Source organism: Xenopus laevis, chromosome 3S (genome assembly GCF_017654675.1).
Source record: "Xenopus laevis strain J_2021 chromosome 3S, Xenopus_laevis_v10.1, whole genome shotgun sequence".
NCBI classification, from domain to species: domain Eukaryota; kingdom Metazoa; phylum Chordata; class Amphibia; order Anura; family Pipidae; genus Xenopus; species Xenopus laevis.
Genome location: NC_054376.1, coordinates 92,477,407 through 92,497,605, shown reverse-complemented (window position 1 = coordinate 92,497,605; position 20,199 = coordinate 92,477,407). Strand labels below are relative to the sequence as shown.

The window sequence follows — 20,199 nt, the reverse complement described above, 5'->3', positions numbered from 1 at the left end:
TAAACATAATAATGCAGTTTTTTTTTAACATTCCTCAAATCAACCTTTTAACTATATATACTGTATGTATATATATATATATATATATATATATATATATATATATATATATATATATATATATATATATATATATATATATATATATATATATATATATATATATATATAATATATATATATATATATATATATTCGGCAATTCTCAGAGTCCTACAGCCGAGCTTCCAGCTGCATGCAGGACTGACAGACATGCTGGAATGTCTTATTATCCAACATGCTGGATGCTGGTGATGCACACAAAAAAGCGACAGGGTTTAATAGAGGGCCAGTAACCAGGGATGAGAGTGTCATTTTTGTTTGCGAGGCTACCAATAGTCTGTTTTCCATGAGCGAGCTTATAACATACTAATATATGTTGTTTTTTTTTGGGGGGGGTGCTAAGCTTCCCAAATAGTCATTATTCCCCATCTTTTCCCTTAGAAGAGGTGAGACTAGAGAAGGATTCTTTATTTAACATGACAAGATCAATGCTTTTTACACTACAAAGAAGCCTTAGATGAAAATGCCTCTAAACAAATGTTGATCCCTTTGTAGGAGGAAAACCACCACCATGCAGCAGGACAGAAAAACATATAACTAAACTGGTGCTTCATGCAAAGTAAATACAAATGAGGAAAATAGCTGCTCACTTGCTATACAATGATCACCTGAAAACAGATACTGTGCAACACAATTCTGAAGCTGAAATGACATCTCGTGTTTGATAACATCACTTAAAAAGAAACCGTGTCAAATGTCAAACTCCCTATGCTGTTTAAGGAGGAGGAAAGGCATCATGTTGGAATTACCACCATTGATATTCCACATGCTGCTGTATGAACGGCAAAGTGCTTTCTCTAGCAACACATCACTTCTGCACCAGCACCTATAATGTTCTGGTCTTATTTTAGATTCTCTACGTCACAAAGCTCTAATGATTGCAACAATCAGCATCTGATCATCTATACCGTACATATACCACAGATTATGATAATTAACTAGAAGCATAGGTTTGACATAACACAAACAGGACTTTATCCTGGATCATACATACATTCATTTTTTAAAACGTTAGTGTCAAATAAGATTTATAGTAATTAGTACAGGTATGGGATCAGTTATCCAGAAAGCTCAGAATTATGGAAAGGCCATCACTTCATTTTATCCAAATTTTTAAAAATGATTTCATTTTCTCTGTAATAATGAAACAGTACATTGCACTTGATCCAAACTAAGATATAATCAATTCTTATTGGAAGCAAAACCAGCCTATAGGGTATTTAATGTTTACATTATTTTCTAGTAGACAAGGTACGAAGATCCAAATTAAGGAAAAATCCGATGTGAAAGAGGATCAGGTAAGATAAGGGACACCTTAGCAATTCACTTGAATAGCCAGAAACTTACAAGCAGCCAACGAAAAAGCAGAGGTAAGCATACAGGTTGCTCAGACCTTATCAGTCAAAAGCTACAGGCCAGATACAGCTCTCAAGTTTAAGGGTAAGGTCACACGGTGCGTTTCGGGGAGATTTAGACGCCTGGTGACTAATTGTCTCATTTTTGGGGCGACCAATCTCCCCGAAAGCCTTCCCTCACTGGCTAAAATGAAAATTCGCCAGCGCTAATCACAAGCGGCGATTCGTTTTCCGAAGTCGCCCCAAGTTTCCTTTTGAGTGAGGGGAAGGCGTTCGTGGAGATTGGTCGCGGCAAAGACGAGGCCATTAGCTGGCAGGTGACTAAATCTCCCCAAAATGCTCAGTATGACCTTACCCTAGAGGTCCGCAATCACTTTATTCAAGTGCTAAAAGTTCCTCTCTCTCTCTTTTTTTAACAAAACAGTTATTATGACTCTTAGAATTATTTTTATATGAATATATAGCCTGCATACCTCCCAACATTTTGGAAATAGAAAGAGGGACAAAAAAATTGGAGCTTGAAGCGTGGTGACCATTTTTATGGTCACACCCCCTAATTACCATGTTCATTTTACAAAATTTGGCAGGTTATGAAAGTTTGAACATATTTCTGTGGCTTTTTTCAGTGATTACAGTTTTGCTAATGAAGGTGAATTGCCCCTTAAGAAGCTTTGCATGACACTGGGCACTTGGGTCAGATTTCGAACAGATAATGCAGACAAGTAAATCCACCCTGTGTGTGTAGTGAAATAAACATATTGGTTAAAAAAATAAATTAAAATAATTTACTGTATGTGAAAAAGTCAGGTTGTAAGAAAAAAATCAACAAAAGTTTACCATAGCAAAGCCAACATCTGCTTTCTTCAGTGCAGGACCATCATTTGTCCCATCACCAGTCACAGCTACTACTTGCCTCTGCTCACAAACTGTACTGTCGATGATACCTGAAGGTAAAAAGCAAGTGTTGGTAATAATAACAACGCAAGAACAGAAATTAAAAAGCATGTTTGTGAAGTTCTGTTTCTCACAACCATTTATTCAGCCTTCCTAGTGTATTGGAATACGTTAATATGATACAGATATGATGTTTATATGAAGGTAAGCATTTGGTAGAATAATACACCATGGCTTTATCTTCCACATAGGTTTCATTAACCGGCTGCTGTCATGTCAAAAAATATTTCTTGCAACAAATAAATTACACAATGCAAATGCAAAACACCAAGACAAGGGTGATACACATCTAGTGATTGGTATGGTTCAAAGCTGAAACTATCTTTAAAAAATTATTTTTCTGGATATTTAAAAACATCCCTCTGTCGATGACTGCAATGACATGACCATGTACATCACTGTGGAAAATAATATAGTTATAACCCCATATCCATGACAATAAGCTCAGTCAATTATCTGTTCTAATTTTTGGCAAACCCCTCTGATTGCCATAAAGGGATTACTGAAACGTTTTCTGACTGACTATTGACTGTTAATTATACTAAGAAAGAAAGGGTTGTTGCAAACAGGCCATTTCAATTCCCTATTCTTGTGGATCTGCTCACATTGCATTGGCATCAATGAAGAGTGCTCTGGGTTGTCTTTGATAAGCAATTGTCAGCCAAAAACATGCACTGCTGGGTTAAGAAGTAGTGAGGTGCAGTAGTAAACTCTCTGGATCTGCATCAGTGCTTTGGAATACACAATTTCACTTCTCATCACAAGCTGACAACAGTTTCTATTTTATAAATCAAGATGACAAATTTTTATTTTTAGAAAAAAAATTACAGTTGACTGTTTAAAACATTAGTGCTGCATTTAATGTAACACAATATGTTCTTACCTTTAACCAGTGTATGTTTATCAGTAGGAGAAGATCTAGCAAGAACACGAAGTTTAGGCCAAATTTTGTCTATTCGTTCTTGTTCGATCTGTCGCACAATAAAGAAAGTCAAGAAACACAACCTACAATGAGATTTATAGATTTAACTGCAAGATATAAGCATAGGTACCTCTCCTTTTTCGTTTCGTATTCGCCTGTTAAATTCTTTGCCTTCTACACAAAGGAAATCTTCTCCGGGATGCAGAATGCCACACTTTGTTGCAATTGCACGGGCTGTATTTATGTTATCCCCTGTAACCATTCGTACAGTTATACCAGCACGCTGACATTTTCGAATTGCATCTGGCACCTGGAAAAGATGCCACAAATATTCATCACTAATCACACCGGATTATTAAGAACATTCTGATAATTATGCCATTGGTTATGATCAAGAAATGTACAATAGAATTTTACTTTACCAATGTTTATTATTTTTGGGAATTAATAAAATGTCTAATCTATTGGCAGATGGGGCAGTTTCAGATTTCAGATCAGTATGACGTGCTTTTTGACTTGACTTTGGTGTGGTGTATATCATGAAATGTAAATGTGGCATAAATTATATAGGAAAAACCTTGAGGGAATTCCGATGTAGAATATTGGAGCACGTTGGTGATGTAAAACATAAAAGAAATACATTGGTAGCCAATCATATGCACGGAGATGCAGAAAACGCCATAGTGGGCTTTAGAGACGTGCCCTGGCACTTATGCCCCGATGAAGCCGATTTAATGGCAAAACGCATATAGTGGCACAGATGGATGGTGGTGTGGCTAGCTCCCATCCTCTCCCAATGTAGATAGGCAGGAATGTCTTAACAGAAACAAATGGAAGGGTGAGGGGAGCCACGAAACTAATAGAGCACACAGAATCACTTATTGTATGATTCAACTTGACTATTTATTGTAGCAGTCAAACTGTGTAATCGCCTTCCACCGTAAGCATTTTTTAGATGTGTATTTGTAAGGGACAATATTCTGCACTGCATAGAAGATTAATATGCAGTGGGTCTATTAACTCGTTGTACATGTTACAGCACAGCACATAATTTATATATGAAAGTTCGTTTAAGGGGGTTATTTATTAAAGTCTAAATGCTAAAAACTCGAAAAAAATTTGAGTTTTTTTTTTTACTATAAAATCCGAATTTATTTCACATTTTTCAAGACTTCTTATACCCCAAGGATGCAAAAAGTCAGAATCCGAAAATCTGCCATCTCAGACCTGCTGAGGTTGTATATAAATCAATGGCAGAGGTCCCTATACTATTTGGAAGTTTCTGTGGTCTGCGCTGGAATTAGCAAAACTCAAAAATTCTGACTTTTTGGGAAAGCCCGAAAAAAAATCATGCAATTTGGGGGGGGAAAAACTCAGAGCAAAAACCCGAAAGGTAAAAATTTTTTCTATTTTATTGAGTTTTTCCCCCAATTATATCAAGCATTTTTAATAATAAATAAGGTCAAATAGTGGATTCTAGTTTTGTCTGACTTTATTTAAAATAAAATATCAGAAAAATTTGGATTTTGAGAAATAACTCCAGGGTAAGAATTTCTAATGAGAGTTGCCATCTGAACTGGTTTGCTAAAGGTAATAGGAATGCACTGCGTATCTTGTCGGCGCTATATATATATAAATGATGATGAATGCACGTGTGGTGAAAAAGCGTCTTAATCTTTTTGCTTCATTATTTGTTAAAAGTGTTACATTATGGGTCAGATTTACCCAAGTGTGAATTTAGAACTCACTCACTTTCTATTCATTCCTATGGAATTTTTAAAAGCATAATGGTGAACTCTATTGATAAATACAATTTAAAAAATCCCATAGGAATGAATAGAAAGTGAGTTTTTCTGTGGGGAGTTCGAAATTCACACTTTGATAAAGTTGTAGCGCCCAACCTTCCCAGCTATAGTCAGGGGATCCCACTGGTGGCTAATAAAAGGGCAACCAAGTTTGGAGTTTTACTTTGAAAGCAGCAAGTAAGTTGCAGGTAAACCTTAGTCCCTTTGTAAAATGTATAATGAAGCAATAGAATTCTTAATGAATCAGATGCAAGTTGAGTGTAGGAACTGGCCAGATATGGGATGACTTGACATAGTTGGCCAGCTTAAATATATTGCAATATATGGACAAACAATCCCTGTTTTGTTTTAAGGGTAAGGCATTGTTTAGTAGCGGTTTACACAAAATGTCTCAATGGCTTAAATATATTGATAATGGGTTGAGTGCAGAGGGCCTCTTGTATGGGTCTATATAAATGTGTCCCTATATACACAAACCTGTGCATGAGAGAATATTTTCAATTTACTGTATTTGCTCACCTTATATTTTTGTCCTTTTTGACTTATCATAAGCATATGTTTTAAGCTCTACATTTGCCAAAACAGAGAGTGTACATGTGTACTATGGGCCAAGTATAAAAGCATAAATGCTGCTATTAAATATAAGTACATGATTAGTTTACAACAGAAGAAGGTTAAAGTGCAAAATACTGCAATAACCCTGCCAATACTGCAAACGCAAAAGTTTGGAACAAATGGCCGTATTAACAAGTGGTTGTGTTAACACAGCCTCCCACGGAATAATTTTTTTCTTCGTTTTTAATTAAACTGCTTATGATTAAGGATCCGCAATACATTTGTCCATCCTGCTAACACAACGCAACCATGCTGTTTGCTAGCAGTGCATTACAAGGTACTGACTCATTCTGGTATCAACCAGTTAGAAACAGGGGAATCCCTCTCCATTTACCCTTTGATGTGAAGCAGGAGTCCATTAGGCTAGGGGCAAGCAACATGAATTCTCTTCAGGCCGAAAATCCACTGCTCCCATTCTCTTCTTTAGGTACTGTGGATTGCAAAATATCTGCCTGCACCCAAGTGGAGGTGCATGATTCTGGGTGTAGGCATCACTGCAGATGAGGGGCAGTGGAGCAGAGGATTCTCAGCCTGTGTTTCTCCACGGACCGAGAGTGTATCTGTACACTAGCAATTTTAATTATCTACCTCTCAAGGACCAACCACAGAGTATCTTCGATTTCCCGGTTTGCCCTCTTTAGCTCAAGAAAAAAACATATGATTTAAAGAATGGGCTTATTCAGTATAAGCTCTACTCAAGTTAATGCTGATCTATAAGAGCACATTAGCAGACATTGATATGCACTATAGTATTTAACTTACTTCTGGTCTGACTGGATCTTCTATTCCAACAACGGCAATACAGGTGAGACCAGTAAGAATATCATTTTCAGTTTCCCAGTCAGGCTCTTGCTCTCCAGCAGGAAAATCCCGATACGCCAGACATATTGTCCGCAGCCCTTCTGAAGCCATAGGCTCAATAACCTGTTTAACCATATCATCTCGGTCTCTTGGTCTGAATATTTTGGCCTCACCATTTATACCTAGTATTTTGAAGCACCTAAAAGAAAACAAAAAGTAAAATATGACTTAAGAAAGCATATAATACAGATGAATCATTTAATATATTTATCACACGGCACTTAAACAAGAAGAAAACCCTAAAAATTAATGTGGCTAAAAATGACATTTTATATACTGAACTTATTGCACCAGCCTATAAAGTTTCAGCTTCTTAATAGCAGCAATGATCCAGGACTTCAAACTTGTCACAGGGAGGTCACCATCTTGGAAAGCTTAGGGGTTGTCACAAATTATCCAGCAGAAAATGAGGTTGGTCTGTCATATAAGCTGATGCTACAAGGCTGATTATTAAATTCTGATGCTAATTGCACTTCTGAGCTGCCATATAGTAATTATCTGTATTAATCAACCTTATAGTGTGACATTTCTATTCTATGCAGGCACGGATTTGTGGAAAGGCGTAATATCAAAGGCTATTGTGATACTAAGCTCTATAGTTAGTATAGGTATATATAATTTAATTAAAAGTAGGGAGGGGTGTGCGTATGGATGCTGGGTTTTCATTTGGAGGGGTTGAACTTGATGGACTTTGTCTTTTTTCAACCCAATTTAACTATGTAACTATGTAAGGCCCGGGCCTAGGATGGCAGGATTTTAGATGGCGGCATGCTGGCCAACCACATCCACAGTGGTTCAAAAACACTGGGAATTTGCAGAATATAAGATAGTTTTTTCAATTCCCCAATCCCCATTGCTCTAGTCCCGATGATGAAAATTTGCAAGAATAAAGGGGAGGGGACAGGGTGACGAACAGCAGATGGTCTAGGGGTGCCCGCTATGTAAATCCAGCCATGATTCTATGTGTACTGTAAATTGTGAGTGGGTCCCTAAGCTCATTAAGTGACAGCAGCACAGAGCATGTGCAGTGAATCAGCAGAAAAGAAGATGGGGAGTGACTGGGGCATTTTGGAGACACAGATCTTTACTGCTAAGGGCTAGTCCACACGGGGAGATAGCGACGCGTTTGCGGTCGCGGCGACAAAGCGCCGCGACAGTCGCCGCGACCGGCGCAGGAGACAGTTTTGTATGGGCGCCTATGTAAAAACGCCTGTGCTAACCACACGAGGCGATGCGCTTTTCAACAGTCGCCTGAAAAAGCCTGGCGAGGCATTTTCAGGCGACTGTTGAAAAGCGCATCGCCTCGTGTGGTTAGCACAGGCGTTTTTACATAGGCGCCCATACAAAACTGTCGCCTGCGCCGGTCGCGGCGACTGTCGCGGCGCTTTGTCGCCGCGACCGCAAACGCGTCGCTATCTCCCCGTGTGGACTAGCCCTAAAGGGCTGTGGTTGCCTTGGGCTGGTACAGAAGCCCAAAACATAATGTATACCATTTCTACCTACTTCTTTAGTTAAGCTTTATTTCTCTTTTAATCTCTGGATATTTATACTTTTATAATGTTTGTCCTCTGTGTGTGTGTATCTGTGTGCGTGTGTGTGTGTACTTCACTAGATTAATACATTAAAGTGCTGCTTATACTACTATACTATATAAAGTTATATAAGTTATGCATACATACATATGCTGTAAGGTGAAATACTAAGTATAATTTTTTGATATTTTTTTTCTGTTATAGTATTCCGTACCATTTTCCAAATTAAACATTTTTAAAAATGAAAATTTCTAAACTAAAACGTCAAATTAGTCAGCATTCAGTCAGTGCAGGTTAATTCACATTTTTTAAACACAATATTAACTTAATGCTAGCCCCTTTACAGGGGACTTACAAAATTGATCAAGTTCCGTGCCACGTACATCTGAGGGAAGCTGTATGGGGGGGGGCTGTTATAGTGAACTGTCGTAGAATTTTTAAAATTGCCAAATTAGTTTGAATTGAAATTGCCTGCAAGCTATTGCTGATCAGTCAAGAACACTTTTGGGCACCATGGCTTTGCGTCTTTAGTCTAAAAAAAACACCATCAATGTTCTCCTTGTGTCTTTTTACAGAAAAGAATGGAGTTCAATTTCTCAATAAATGTACTGGTCTGCAAAAACACTTTCCTGTCAGAAAAGTTTCAACAGTTATGATGGACTGCTTAGTGTGAAATTAATATATATGCCCCAATGTCAAAAACAGCTAAATTACTTTATATTCCCTTAGCCCACATAAGAAACAGACTGTTAAATGAATTTAGCCTTTGTATAGGAAACACCTGATCTGTGGCATCACTGCCTAAGGCATACAATTTATTAGGCTACCACATGTTGGATGCCAAAACTGTTTCTGCTGTCTAGGCATGAACCGGACTCAATCAGCAGTCTTTTTACACTTCATAAACTGGTGACCCTGTCTAGAAAGAATTATTTGTGGCAATAAAATAGTAAACAGCCAGAAGTATAAAATATTGGTTTGATGAAAAACCACACTGAAATTGCTTGTTCTCCATAAAACTTCCTAGCACTGGGGATACAACTGAACTAGAGACTGAATAGGACCCCTGGCAGCTTGAACATCGGTGTTCGACTGATCAACGGGGATACCAGGAAAACTCCTGGTGGGCCCAGGTGTCAGTAGGCTCTTTTGCTAGCCTATTTCATGGTCATTCCCAATTTCTTTATGGGAAAAAAGACATAATAATGGAAGATAATAGTAAGCAGATATAAAAGACTAGGAAAATTAAAAGGTTGAGTGAGGAGGCGGAATAATAGTTTTGAAAGTGGGCCCACGGTCTAAGGGTTTCTGGTGGGCCCCTGGCATCCTGCTGAGCATCACTGGTATATGGAGACCTCTCACAGATAACACAACACTAGTTTGCACCTTACATATTTCTGGTTGATGTTTTCACTGGTCAGTGTCAAATACAAGAAAAGATTGATTTGGCTCTATGAACAATGAGCAAACAGCATTATGCTGGAAATTGTAATTCCTACATTTGATTCCCGATAAAGACTTCTATAAGCTTCTCTGAGTCAGAATATAAATGCAGGATGATCTCTATAACCACTGAATAGGTCAGCGCTATATAAAGACAGGAAAACAACAAGGGGCACATTTAGTAAGCTCGAGTGAAGGATTCGAAGTAAAAAAAAAAAAAACTTCGAATTTCGACGTTTTTTTTTGGGGTACTTCGACCTTCGACTACAAATTCGATTCAAACTAAAAATCGTTCGACTATTCGATAGTCGAAGTTCTGTCTCTTTAAAAAAAAACTTAAACTACATACTTCGCCACTTTAAACCTACCAAGCTCCAATGTTAGCCTATGGGGACCTTCCCCGTAAGTTTTGCAAACTATTTCTGATCGAAGAAAAATCGTTTGATCGATGGATTAAAATCGGACGATTTTTACTTTGATCGATGTATTTGCGGTAAATCCTTCAACTTCAATACTCGAAGTTGAATGGTTTTACTTTGAGGGTCGAATATCGAGGGTTAATTAACCCTCGATATTCGACCCTTAGTAAATGTACCCCGCAAGAGTCCTCTGCTGAAAAAAAAAAAAAAAAACACTCCAAGACTGATCATTACGTATCTGCAGCAGGAGGGTAGAGGTTGAAAAATGTATTCTTTAAAAAAAAAAAAAAAGTGGCATCACAACCTATTTTAAGCAATAGTTTAATCAAGTCAATTTGCTCTATAAGCACAGGATTATGGTCATCTTTAAGCATATGTCCATTTTTTTAATACAATAGGCAATAAACATGTATATATTGTCATAATTAATTTTAAAGGAGTTGCAATCAAAAGGTGCATAAATACATTACTAAATGTAAGGGTGTTTTAACATACCTAGCAATGGACATTTTTTACACAGAAAAGCCAGTGAATACAGAATTTAGCCAGACATTTCTGCAACAGATGAACTGCAGCTATTAACAGCACAAACTAGGTTTCATAGCCAATTTAGAGCCAACCTATTGTTCATCTTCAGCACATGTTTAAAATACTGCTCCTGAAGAAACAAGTGCTCCAGTACAAACTTAAAAAAAAAAAAAAAAAAATAGGCAACTTCATGGTCAGTTAAAACCATTTTTTTTTTTTTAATTCCAGAAAATGCAGGATTTCAACATGGCTTCAGGTTATTGTCAGCTGGATACTGTAAAATATATTAGTTATTGTATGGCAAACAAACAAGGACCCTGCTCCTTAGAGGTTCCATTCTGAGTAAAAGTAAACATTGTAGTTATTAGATCAAAAAAGCTCAGGTTGTAGAATACAACACTATATGGGCTTTCACATAGATAACTCTTGTACTGTAATTATTATACGCAGAGGTTTTACATCCACATAAAAAATAGCCTAAGTGTTGTAGATTTAAGGGGTTAAAATATTTAATAATGTGGAAGGTTAGCTCTGTGGTTAAATGTGTCCATATACTGGCCCAATCCTTTCAAATATCACCCACTGGTGAAAGACTGATGCTGGAAGAAAGTTATGGTTCCCTTTGCTTGAATAAATCAACTATTACAGGAAATACAGATCTGAAAATGTTCTCTGACTTCCTCATCTAATGATACACCAAGCCAAGCAAACATGAACTGGCTGTTGAATAGATCATCAGTAAGCTGAAAGAATCATAGATCTGTTCAAATGAACTTTGAAGCAGACATTCATGTGCAGATGCAAATGACCAAGGCCTATAAACAAATTTGGACATGTAATGACAATTGAATTAGATGCTGGTGTGAGGACAGTGCATTCGTTATTAAAGGACACACAGTGACATTAAAGGTTTTTTTTTTTTAAAAAAAAAAGGCAGAGGAACAAACTGTACAATGTTATGGTTAAATTAAAGTTTTGAAGAACAGTTTGAATTTTTTTGCAGCTGCCTAGTAAAGATTTCTTCATTAAAGTTCAGACTAGTATGCTTTAAATTGTGTCACCCCAAAAAAAAACACACATCCTTTGCCCTTATTTGTAGTACTTATCTTTATAGTCCATCAAAAGTCAAATGAACAGTGCAGGAAGATAATAAAGAAATTCTAAATGCTATGAAAGTTTAAACACAAAGTGCCTATTTTCAGCAAGACAGACATTAGAATACCTTTAGTAACTGAAACAAAGACCTCATCTGTCTTCAGAACAGAAGGCAGATGCAGTTTTAACAGGTTTGAAATTGATCACCTTGAATCCATTAGTTAGCTCACCCTGAAATTAGAGATGCTAAGGCTACCTTTCCAAACCATGATGATTAGTCAGAGAGAAGCGCTAGTCAACAGAACCTTCTTTAGAGGCTGCCATTAGAATATGCATGTTAATGGCATAACACAGATTAAGGGGGTTATTTATTAAAGTTCGATTTCGCCTGATTGGACTATTAAAGGGGAAAAAACACAAATAAATTTTTTGCGATTTATTCAACTCCAATGGTGTTAAATGTCTGAATCAATAAAAAAGTACTCCAACTCAGACCTGCCAACTTCATGTAGAAGTCAATGGCAGATATCCAGTTGATATTCTGATCAGCGCTGGGTTTCCAAAAAAGTTGCGGTATTCGGCTGTCAAATTTGAAAAAGTAGTGGTATGTGAGCTTCAAATTTGAAAAAGTTGCAGTATTGGGATTTTTTCGCGATTTTATCGAGTTTTTTCCCCAGACAAGACGTTTTCTGGAAAATGTATTACTAAATAAAGGGAGTAGATTGTGATAAAACTGAGAACTTTTCAGATTTTGATAAATAACCCCCTATTATGGAAGTAAAATTTTACTGTACAACGTATTGCAATGAGATAAAATGTTCACATTTAGGGGCCGATTCATGAAGCTCGAGTGAAGGATTCGAATTGAAAAAACTTCGAATTTCGAAGTGTTTTTTGGGCTACTTCGACCATCAAATGGGCTACTTCGACCTTCGACTTCGACTACGAATCGAACGATTCGAACTAAAAATCGTTCGACTATTCGACCATTCGATAATCGAAGTACTGTCTCTTTAAAAAAAAAGTTCGACCCCCTACTTCAGCAGCTAAAAGCTACCGAAGTCAATGTTAGCCTATGGGGAAGGTCCCCATAGGCTTGCCTATGTTTTTTTGATCAAAGGATATTCCTTCGATCGTTGGATTAAAATCCTTCGAATCGTTCGATTCAAAGGATTTAATCGTTCGATCGAAGGAATAATCCTTCGATCGTTCGATCGTAGGATTTGCGCTAAATCCTTCGACTTCGATATTCGAAGTTGAAGGATTTTAGTTCCTAGTCGAATATCGAGGGTTAATTAAACCTCGATATTCGACCCTTCATACATCTGCCCCTAACTGTTCTACAGCTTTATGTTGTTCCACCTGGAATCCTTTTTGAAAAATTCTCCTTAACTCTGACTGTCAGCAATGTACAATCTGTTCATAAAACATTTGTTTCAATGTAATATGCAGACACTGGAAGAGCCATTGCTAGTCAAGCAGTTTCAACTGACTGTAATTAACCAGGAAACCAAGAAAAGCATGGGAAAGTCATACAATATTAAGGTGCAGTTGATCAGGAAAAACTGAATGTTGCCATATAACTTATCACCTTATGTGTCTGTTTACATACTTCATAGTAATGCATTTTCCAGGTTACTTTCATGAATTGTAGCAATCTTAAGAAACATGTACATTTTAAATGTGTTCAACAGCCCTAAATCAGTACTTTGCCACTTACTTTTTAAGGACAATCTCAGAGGCACCCTTGCTGTACATCCGGTAGCTGCCATCAGCATTCTTCAAAACGGTGCTCATGGATTTTCTTACGGAATTAAAAGTGTACACTTTAAATAAGGTTTCCTCAGGGATTTCATTTCTTATATCCTGGTAATCCCTTTTCAGATCCAAAACAAATCCCAGCAAGGCACATTCAGTTTTGTTACCAACATGGCGTGGCAAGCCACCTTCTTTTTCAGGAGGCTGGAAGACAGAAATATAGATGAATATTGCTCGCTATGCAGGAGTTGAAAACACAGCCCACCACTGTAATTAACTAAGCGCAAACTACGCTTCGCACACAGGGGCACATTTCACATTTGTTTTCTATTTGTTATAGAAATTACATTCAAAATGTTCGAATGCTCTACTTTTTCAATCACAGTTAAAATTCCAAACATTCTAAATTCTAAAAAGCTTTCATGGTCTTGAGAAAGGTCTTAGATACAGACCGAAAAGTCGACCTGCTTTTTAAGATGTATTAAATAAAAAGTAAGATTTTTACATTTTTCTAAAAATCCCTGTGTGCGTCCTCCATTTCTTGGTTTTTTTAAGCACTACTTTAGTGGACAGCACCAGGTTTACATTTTTCGATACTTTACAGTGTGCTGAACATTTCTGGAATTTATTTCTGGACTTGTTACAGAGTGCTAGTGTTCTGTCTGTATGTATGTATGTATGTATGTATGTATGTATGTATGTATGTATGTATGTATGTATGTATGTATGTATAGTAAACAAAAAAGTCCAGACTTCTGAGTTGCGTGAAAGAAAAAGATTCCTTTCTCAGAAAAACTTGCTGCCACTCACACACACACACACACACACAGGTATATACATCTATAAATCGAAATAAAAACATTCTTTCTTCCTATGATGTTTCTTCATATACTATTATGTATTACAAGTGATACCGTGTAATAAGCAGATACCTATTGCGATCACTATTTCTAAACAGCTGCCTAAATATTCTTTTACACTGAAGTGTCTCCAAAGTCAACAGTACTTGATCAAAAAAAGTATGACTTCATTAAATCATCAAACACAAAGAGTAACCCACTCTTTGTACCAAAATGTGATTATTAGCCAGGATGGCTTTCTCTCAAGGAATTAGCAAATGAAAACCCTAAATAGAAGAAAGTGCCACATACAATCTTGTTACACCTATTTCTAGAACTACAGTAAGAATAGATAAACATCTTACCAATATTTTCGATGTATAAGCACAATTCACAGAAATTCCTGTTATAAGGAGATCCAGCACATTTTCCGAAATACACTCTGCATCAGGAATCTTGCGGTAATGCTTTTCATTGAGGAAAGATTGGACTACTGTCATCCTGTTCGTGGTTAGTGTTCCAGTTTTATCCGAACAAATTGCAGTGGCATTTCCCATTGTTTCACATGCATCAAGGTGCCTTACTAAGTTATTATCTTTCATCATTTTCTGGGCAAAAAAAAAAAAAAAATGATGTAAAATAAAATAAATTTAAAAAAAAAAATATTGCACTAGTTGGTATGTAAAAGTAGGAAAAAACATACAAATACCACTGTTTTTAGATCAGATACATCTGTAAACTACCACACAGCTGCTCTGTTAAAAATTTGCATTTGAGAAGTGAAAAGGAACAAAGTTAGGAGAGCAGCAATGTTTATATAATGTTAATAAATAATGTTAAATATTTATGAATGTGTTTTGCCAATCTTCACACAAACTTCAAATTTTAATAAAAATTGAAATAACCGAGAAATTTAAACACACACACAACTTATGTTTGTAAAAGTCCTGACAATGCACCTTATGCTAAGAATATGCAATAGAGAGGAATATACAGAGCAAATATATGTGTCCGTTATTTTGAAGCATGGATTCAAAAACCCACAAAAGCAATCATACCAAAGCTAATAATAATAGTTATAAAAGTAAAAAACAAATGCATACCTTCACAGAGTAAGCCAGGGAAATTGTGACTGCAAGTGGAAGACCTTCTGGAACAGCTACTACCAAAACAGTTACACCAATGATGAAAAACTTCACAAAATATTGAACATAAATAGGAGTGCATTCAGCCAGCCATGGTCGATTTTGCACCCAAAACGTGTCAATTACAAAGTACAAAACAAGGATTATGACTGTAATCGCAGACATCACAAGACCTTGAAATAAAAAGAGGGGAAAGAATACAGTGTTTAATACAATTCACACAACTGCATTAGAATTAGCAAACTTATTTTTACTTTAAAGGGAAAATAATGGGCTCACAAAACATGCCTATCATGTACTGAACGTATGCTGCTGTACAGTTGCCAATCATAATTATCAATTTTACACAGTCATATCATAAATTAGCCTGCACAAAGTTGTAAAATGTGCTTAATTCATATTTGTTGTACATACATGTGTACTGAATGTTTCAGATGCTGACACATACATGCTTCTGCAGTAAGAACAACTTTCTTTATCTTTCCAAAGCCTGCAAGGGGACATACCATAACACAATGCCAGTAATGTCTTTCAATAAGAAATAAAGGTATTGGTGAACATCAGTCTTTGTGCAGCATAGCACTCTCACCCATGAACCGTGGCAAACCTATCACGTGTAATAGTCTATGGATATTGCAGCCATCAAAGCAGCCATGTTTGGATGCAGTAAGTATACCTGTAACTTATCCATATGTTTGCGATTCAAATCATTTCATAGTGAAGAGCAGTAGCACAACTGCTTATGTTGTAATTATGGATGCACTGAATCCACTATATTGGATTCTGCTGAACCCCATATGCAAATTAAGGTGGGAAGGGGAAAAAATGACAAAAAGTCATGCGATTTACCTCCCTGGCCCTAATTTGCATATGCTAATTAGGATTTGGTTCGGCCAGGCAGAAGGAGTCGTCTGAATCCGAATCCTGCTGAAAAAGGCCAAATCCTGGCCGAGTCCTGGATTCGGTGCATCCCTAGTTATAGCAAGCTGTTATCTATACCTTCGTTTAGCCATCAGGATCAAACTTGGATTAAAAGACCCCTTATTCTCCACAAAAGGAAGGGGGATGTGTGTGTGTGTGTGTGTGTGTGTGTGTTATACATGGTCCCATGAGCCATAAAACATAACCACATGTGAGAAATGGCTGATATTTGCCTTAAAAAGAAAACAATGCTGTAAACAGAGCATAAAAATAAGTATAAGAATTACCTGCTTTGCCAATCTGAACAGCCAGCTTGGTAAGTTTCCCTTGAAGGACAGATTTCTCTTTTTTTGGCATATTTGCTTTCTTTTTATCATCCCCATCAGCTCCCTCTTCACTCTTTAGTGGTTGCATTTCCATGGCAGCTCCATCTTGAGCTTTTGCTGAAAAATGAATTACATGGTTTGCTTGGTTCATTCCAAAGTGAAATATTCTACATTAAAAAAACATTACATTTTGTGACCTTTACGGTACAGGCACACTATGCAATGACCTGTGAAGTCCAAGAAACTGCAGCACATTGTGTAGATGAATCAGCTTTGTATCAAGGTGATTTTATTGGCTCACAAAGTAAGACAAAAAAAGCAATGTTTCCGGCCTCACTGGGCCCTTTATCAAGCCTTACATCAGTAAACTGAAAAAGCCAAGAGACACTGGGCAAAGAATGATTTTCTCAATTTTAAACATTGGTCCATACTAGGGTTGCCACCTGTCTGGATTTGACACAGACAGCTTGGCTTTCAGACGGACTGCCCAGGTCAAAACAGTCTGCCCAGTTTTCCAAAAAAGGAAAACTAGGACAGGATGTCTCCCGATTAACATGGCGATCAGCCGATCGCCAGGTCGTAGCCCCCCTCATGTGACGTAGCATGCCCTGCCAGCAACATCACAGACATCATGGCCATACCACCTGCCTGTCTCGTGAGCCGCACAAAGGTGGCAACCCTAGTCCATACAAAGATATATGAGCATTTACAAAAAAATTTGCATCTTTTGCTGAAGTTTTTGCTGAGTTTTGCTGCAATCGCAAATAAATAATTCAGTATATACACAGGCTATTCTTTTCATTCATGAAACAGCAACATTTAGGAATTAAAGAATAAAAAAATAAAAAAAAAATACCTTTGTTTCGATTTTCTACGGCACCATCTTGCTTTTTGTCTGAAAAAAAAAAATAAAACAATATCTTGAGTATTAGAGGTCAGACATGGTATGCAGCCATCAAGGCAAGTACACATAAAAACGAAATTGCCAAGAGGAAAAAAAAAACTGTGTAAACAGGCGTTTAAAAATAAATGGCGCATTTTTTGAAGGTATTTGTTATTTCACATTGCTTCCGGAGGAAGTCACTAAGAAAATAATGCGGAAACCAGTTTTTACACAGTGAAGCCTGGCGATGTGTGGTCATCCTGCAGTTTTTTTTATTTTTTATGTTTTTTTACACCGCATAATAAATATGCCCCTAAGAAATTTGATTTGGAAATGTACACAAAATGTTGTTTTTCATTTAACAGTATGGGAGTGATACCGTGATTAACTTACTTTTTAAAAGAGAATACAAAAATGTTACTAAAATTACACCAACAACTGAAAGACAACTGCATGATGTAAAGATGGGATCTCCAAATCAAGGAGTGGGGATGGAATAGGACTTTATAACATAAGATATTATGTATGGATCACAAAGTCGTCTCACCATATGGTTAAAGCAGAACATAACTAATCTAGTCACAAGAGGATTGCCGCTTGATCTTTGTGGAAGAAGGTAATTAGTACAAACAAAAGCCTACACTAACAAAACTAGCAAACAAGGACACATTTTTCATGCAACGTGGTCAGATGTGGATGATCTTTGCTACATGTGTCTCACTAACAATCAGTTTGGTATATTAAATGTAAAAATTAAAAAAAAAAAAAGTAAATTTAATAGGAAAAATTTGCCAGAAAAATAAGCTCGCACACAGATCATTCAGGCTGTTATAAGTCACACTTTTTGCCATTTTCTATACATATTGCCACAATAGCTAAGAATCATTCTTAACGTCATCTGCAGATTCAAGACTCTTATGCAGTGCTGGCATCTGATGCTCTCAATTTTAAGTCACTTATCACCATAGCAACACTCACTGCCAAAAGGACACACTGCATGACTTAAAATTGAATGTCAATGTTCTGCATGTGCAGTTGACAGGAGACTTGCAAGGGAAAATTGCTACGGAACAGACAGTCCATACAGATAAGCTTAGTTGTAGCAAAATGTAGTCTTACCAGAAATCTGATAGCATAGATGAGATAGATATATATATATATATATATATAGATATATATATATATAGATATATATATATATATATATATATATAGATATATATAGATATATATATATATATATATATATATATATATATATATATATCCCAAGAGGGGCCGAAACGTTGGACACCGATGCTAATAAATATCTGATTCACAAAACCTTTTGGAGTGCGACTCTATCCTATTGATTAAATATATAAAAAAAAAAAAATATATATATATATATATATATATATATATAGTCAAATACAAGAGTCCTCTGCACTCAACCCATTATCAATATATTTAAGACAGCGCTGTCTTAAATATATTGATAATGGGTTGAGTGCAGAGGACTCTTGTATTTGACTATATGTATTTTGTGGTATATATATATATATATATATATATATATATATATATATATATATATATATATATATATATATATATATATATATATATATATATATATATATATATATATATATATATATATATATATATATATATATATATATATATATATATATATATATATATATATATATATATATATATATATATATATATATCCCCTTTTATCCTTAAAAAAGGCCCCAAGAGGGGCCGAAACGTTGGACACCGATGCTAATAAATATCTGATTCACAAAACCTTTTGGAGTGCGACTCTATCCTATTGATTAAATATATAAAAAAAAAAAAAATATATATATATATATATATATATATAGTCAAATACAAGAGTCCTCTGCACTCAACCCATTATCAATATATTTAAGACAGCGCTGTCTTAAATATATTGATAATGGGTTGAGTGCAGAGGACTCTTGTATTTGACTATATGTATTTTGTGGTCACAGCCTCATTGCACCCCCGCCTAATGGTTTTAAAAAATAGTGGTGAGCACAACTTTCCCTTGTTTGTTATAGTTTATACAGGAGCAGTGACCAGCTCTATGTTGTAGCTCCCACCCTTCCCAGCTATAGTCAGGTGATCCCACTGGTGTCTAATAAAAGGGCAGCCAAGTATGGAGGTTTACTTTGAAAGCAGCAAGTTAAGTTGCAGGTAATACCTAGTCCCTTTGTAAAATGTATAATGAAGCAATAGAATTCTTAATGAATCAGATAAAATTGAGCATAGGACTGGCCAGATATGGGATGACTTTGACGTAGTTGGCCAGCTTAAATATATTGCAATATATGGACAAACAATCCCTGTTTTGTTTAAAGGGTAAGGCATTTTTTAGTAGCAGTATGCACAAAATGTCGCTGTCTTAAATATATTGATAATGGGTTGAGTGCAGAGGACTCTTGTATTTGACTATATGTATTTTGTGGTCACAGCCTCATTGCACCCCCGCCTAATGGTTTTAAAAAATAGTGGTGAGCACAACTTTCCCTTGTTTGTTATATATATATATATATATATATATATATATATATATTCAGTTGCAAGCAACCGCACTCCGATTTGATTTCTGCGAATGTGGGTGCAGAGACCAAAAGATCGGATGTATAAGATGTAAAAATAATTGGATTCACTACAAATCT

At 36.2% G+C, this 20,199-nt stretch overlaps 1 protein-coding gene across 5 annotated transcripts in view; it reads right to left on the bottom strand.

Annotated features, from left to right (window-relative positions):
• The window catches only part of atp2b1.S (ATPase, Ca++ transporting, plasma membrane 1 S homeolog), an 85,293-nt gene that overhangs the window by 16,658 nt on the left and 48,436 nt on the right, over positions 1–20,199 (bottom strand). For all 5 annotated transcript variants that reach the window (XM_041588636.1, XM_018256029.2, XM_018256026.2 and 2 more), the window contains exons 7-15: positions 17,477–17,515; positions 16,582–16,737; positions 15,332–15,546; positions 14,594–14,836; positions 13,352–13,593; positions 6,516–6,753; positions 3,464–3,643; positions 3,295–3,382; positions 2,295–2,401 (exon numbers count right to left, since the gene is read on the bottom strand). In XM_041588636.1, the coding sequence (XP_041444570.1) occupies positions 2,295–2,401; positions 3,295–3,382; positions 3,464–3,643; positions 6,516–6,753; positions 13,352–13,593; positions 14,594–14,836; positions 15,332–15,546; positions 16,582–16,737; positions 17,477–17,515 (1,508 nt within the window). The remainder of the gene's footprint in view (positions 1–2,294; positions 2,402–3,294; positions 3,383–3,463; positions 3,644–6,515; positions 6,754–13,351; positions 13,594–14,593; positions 14,837–15,331; positions 15,547–16,581; positions 16,738–17,476; positions 17,516–20,199) is intronic.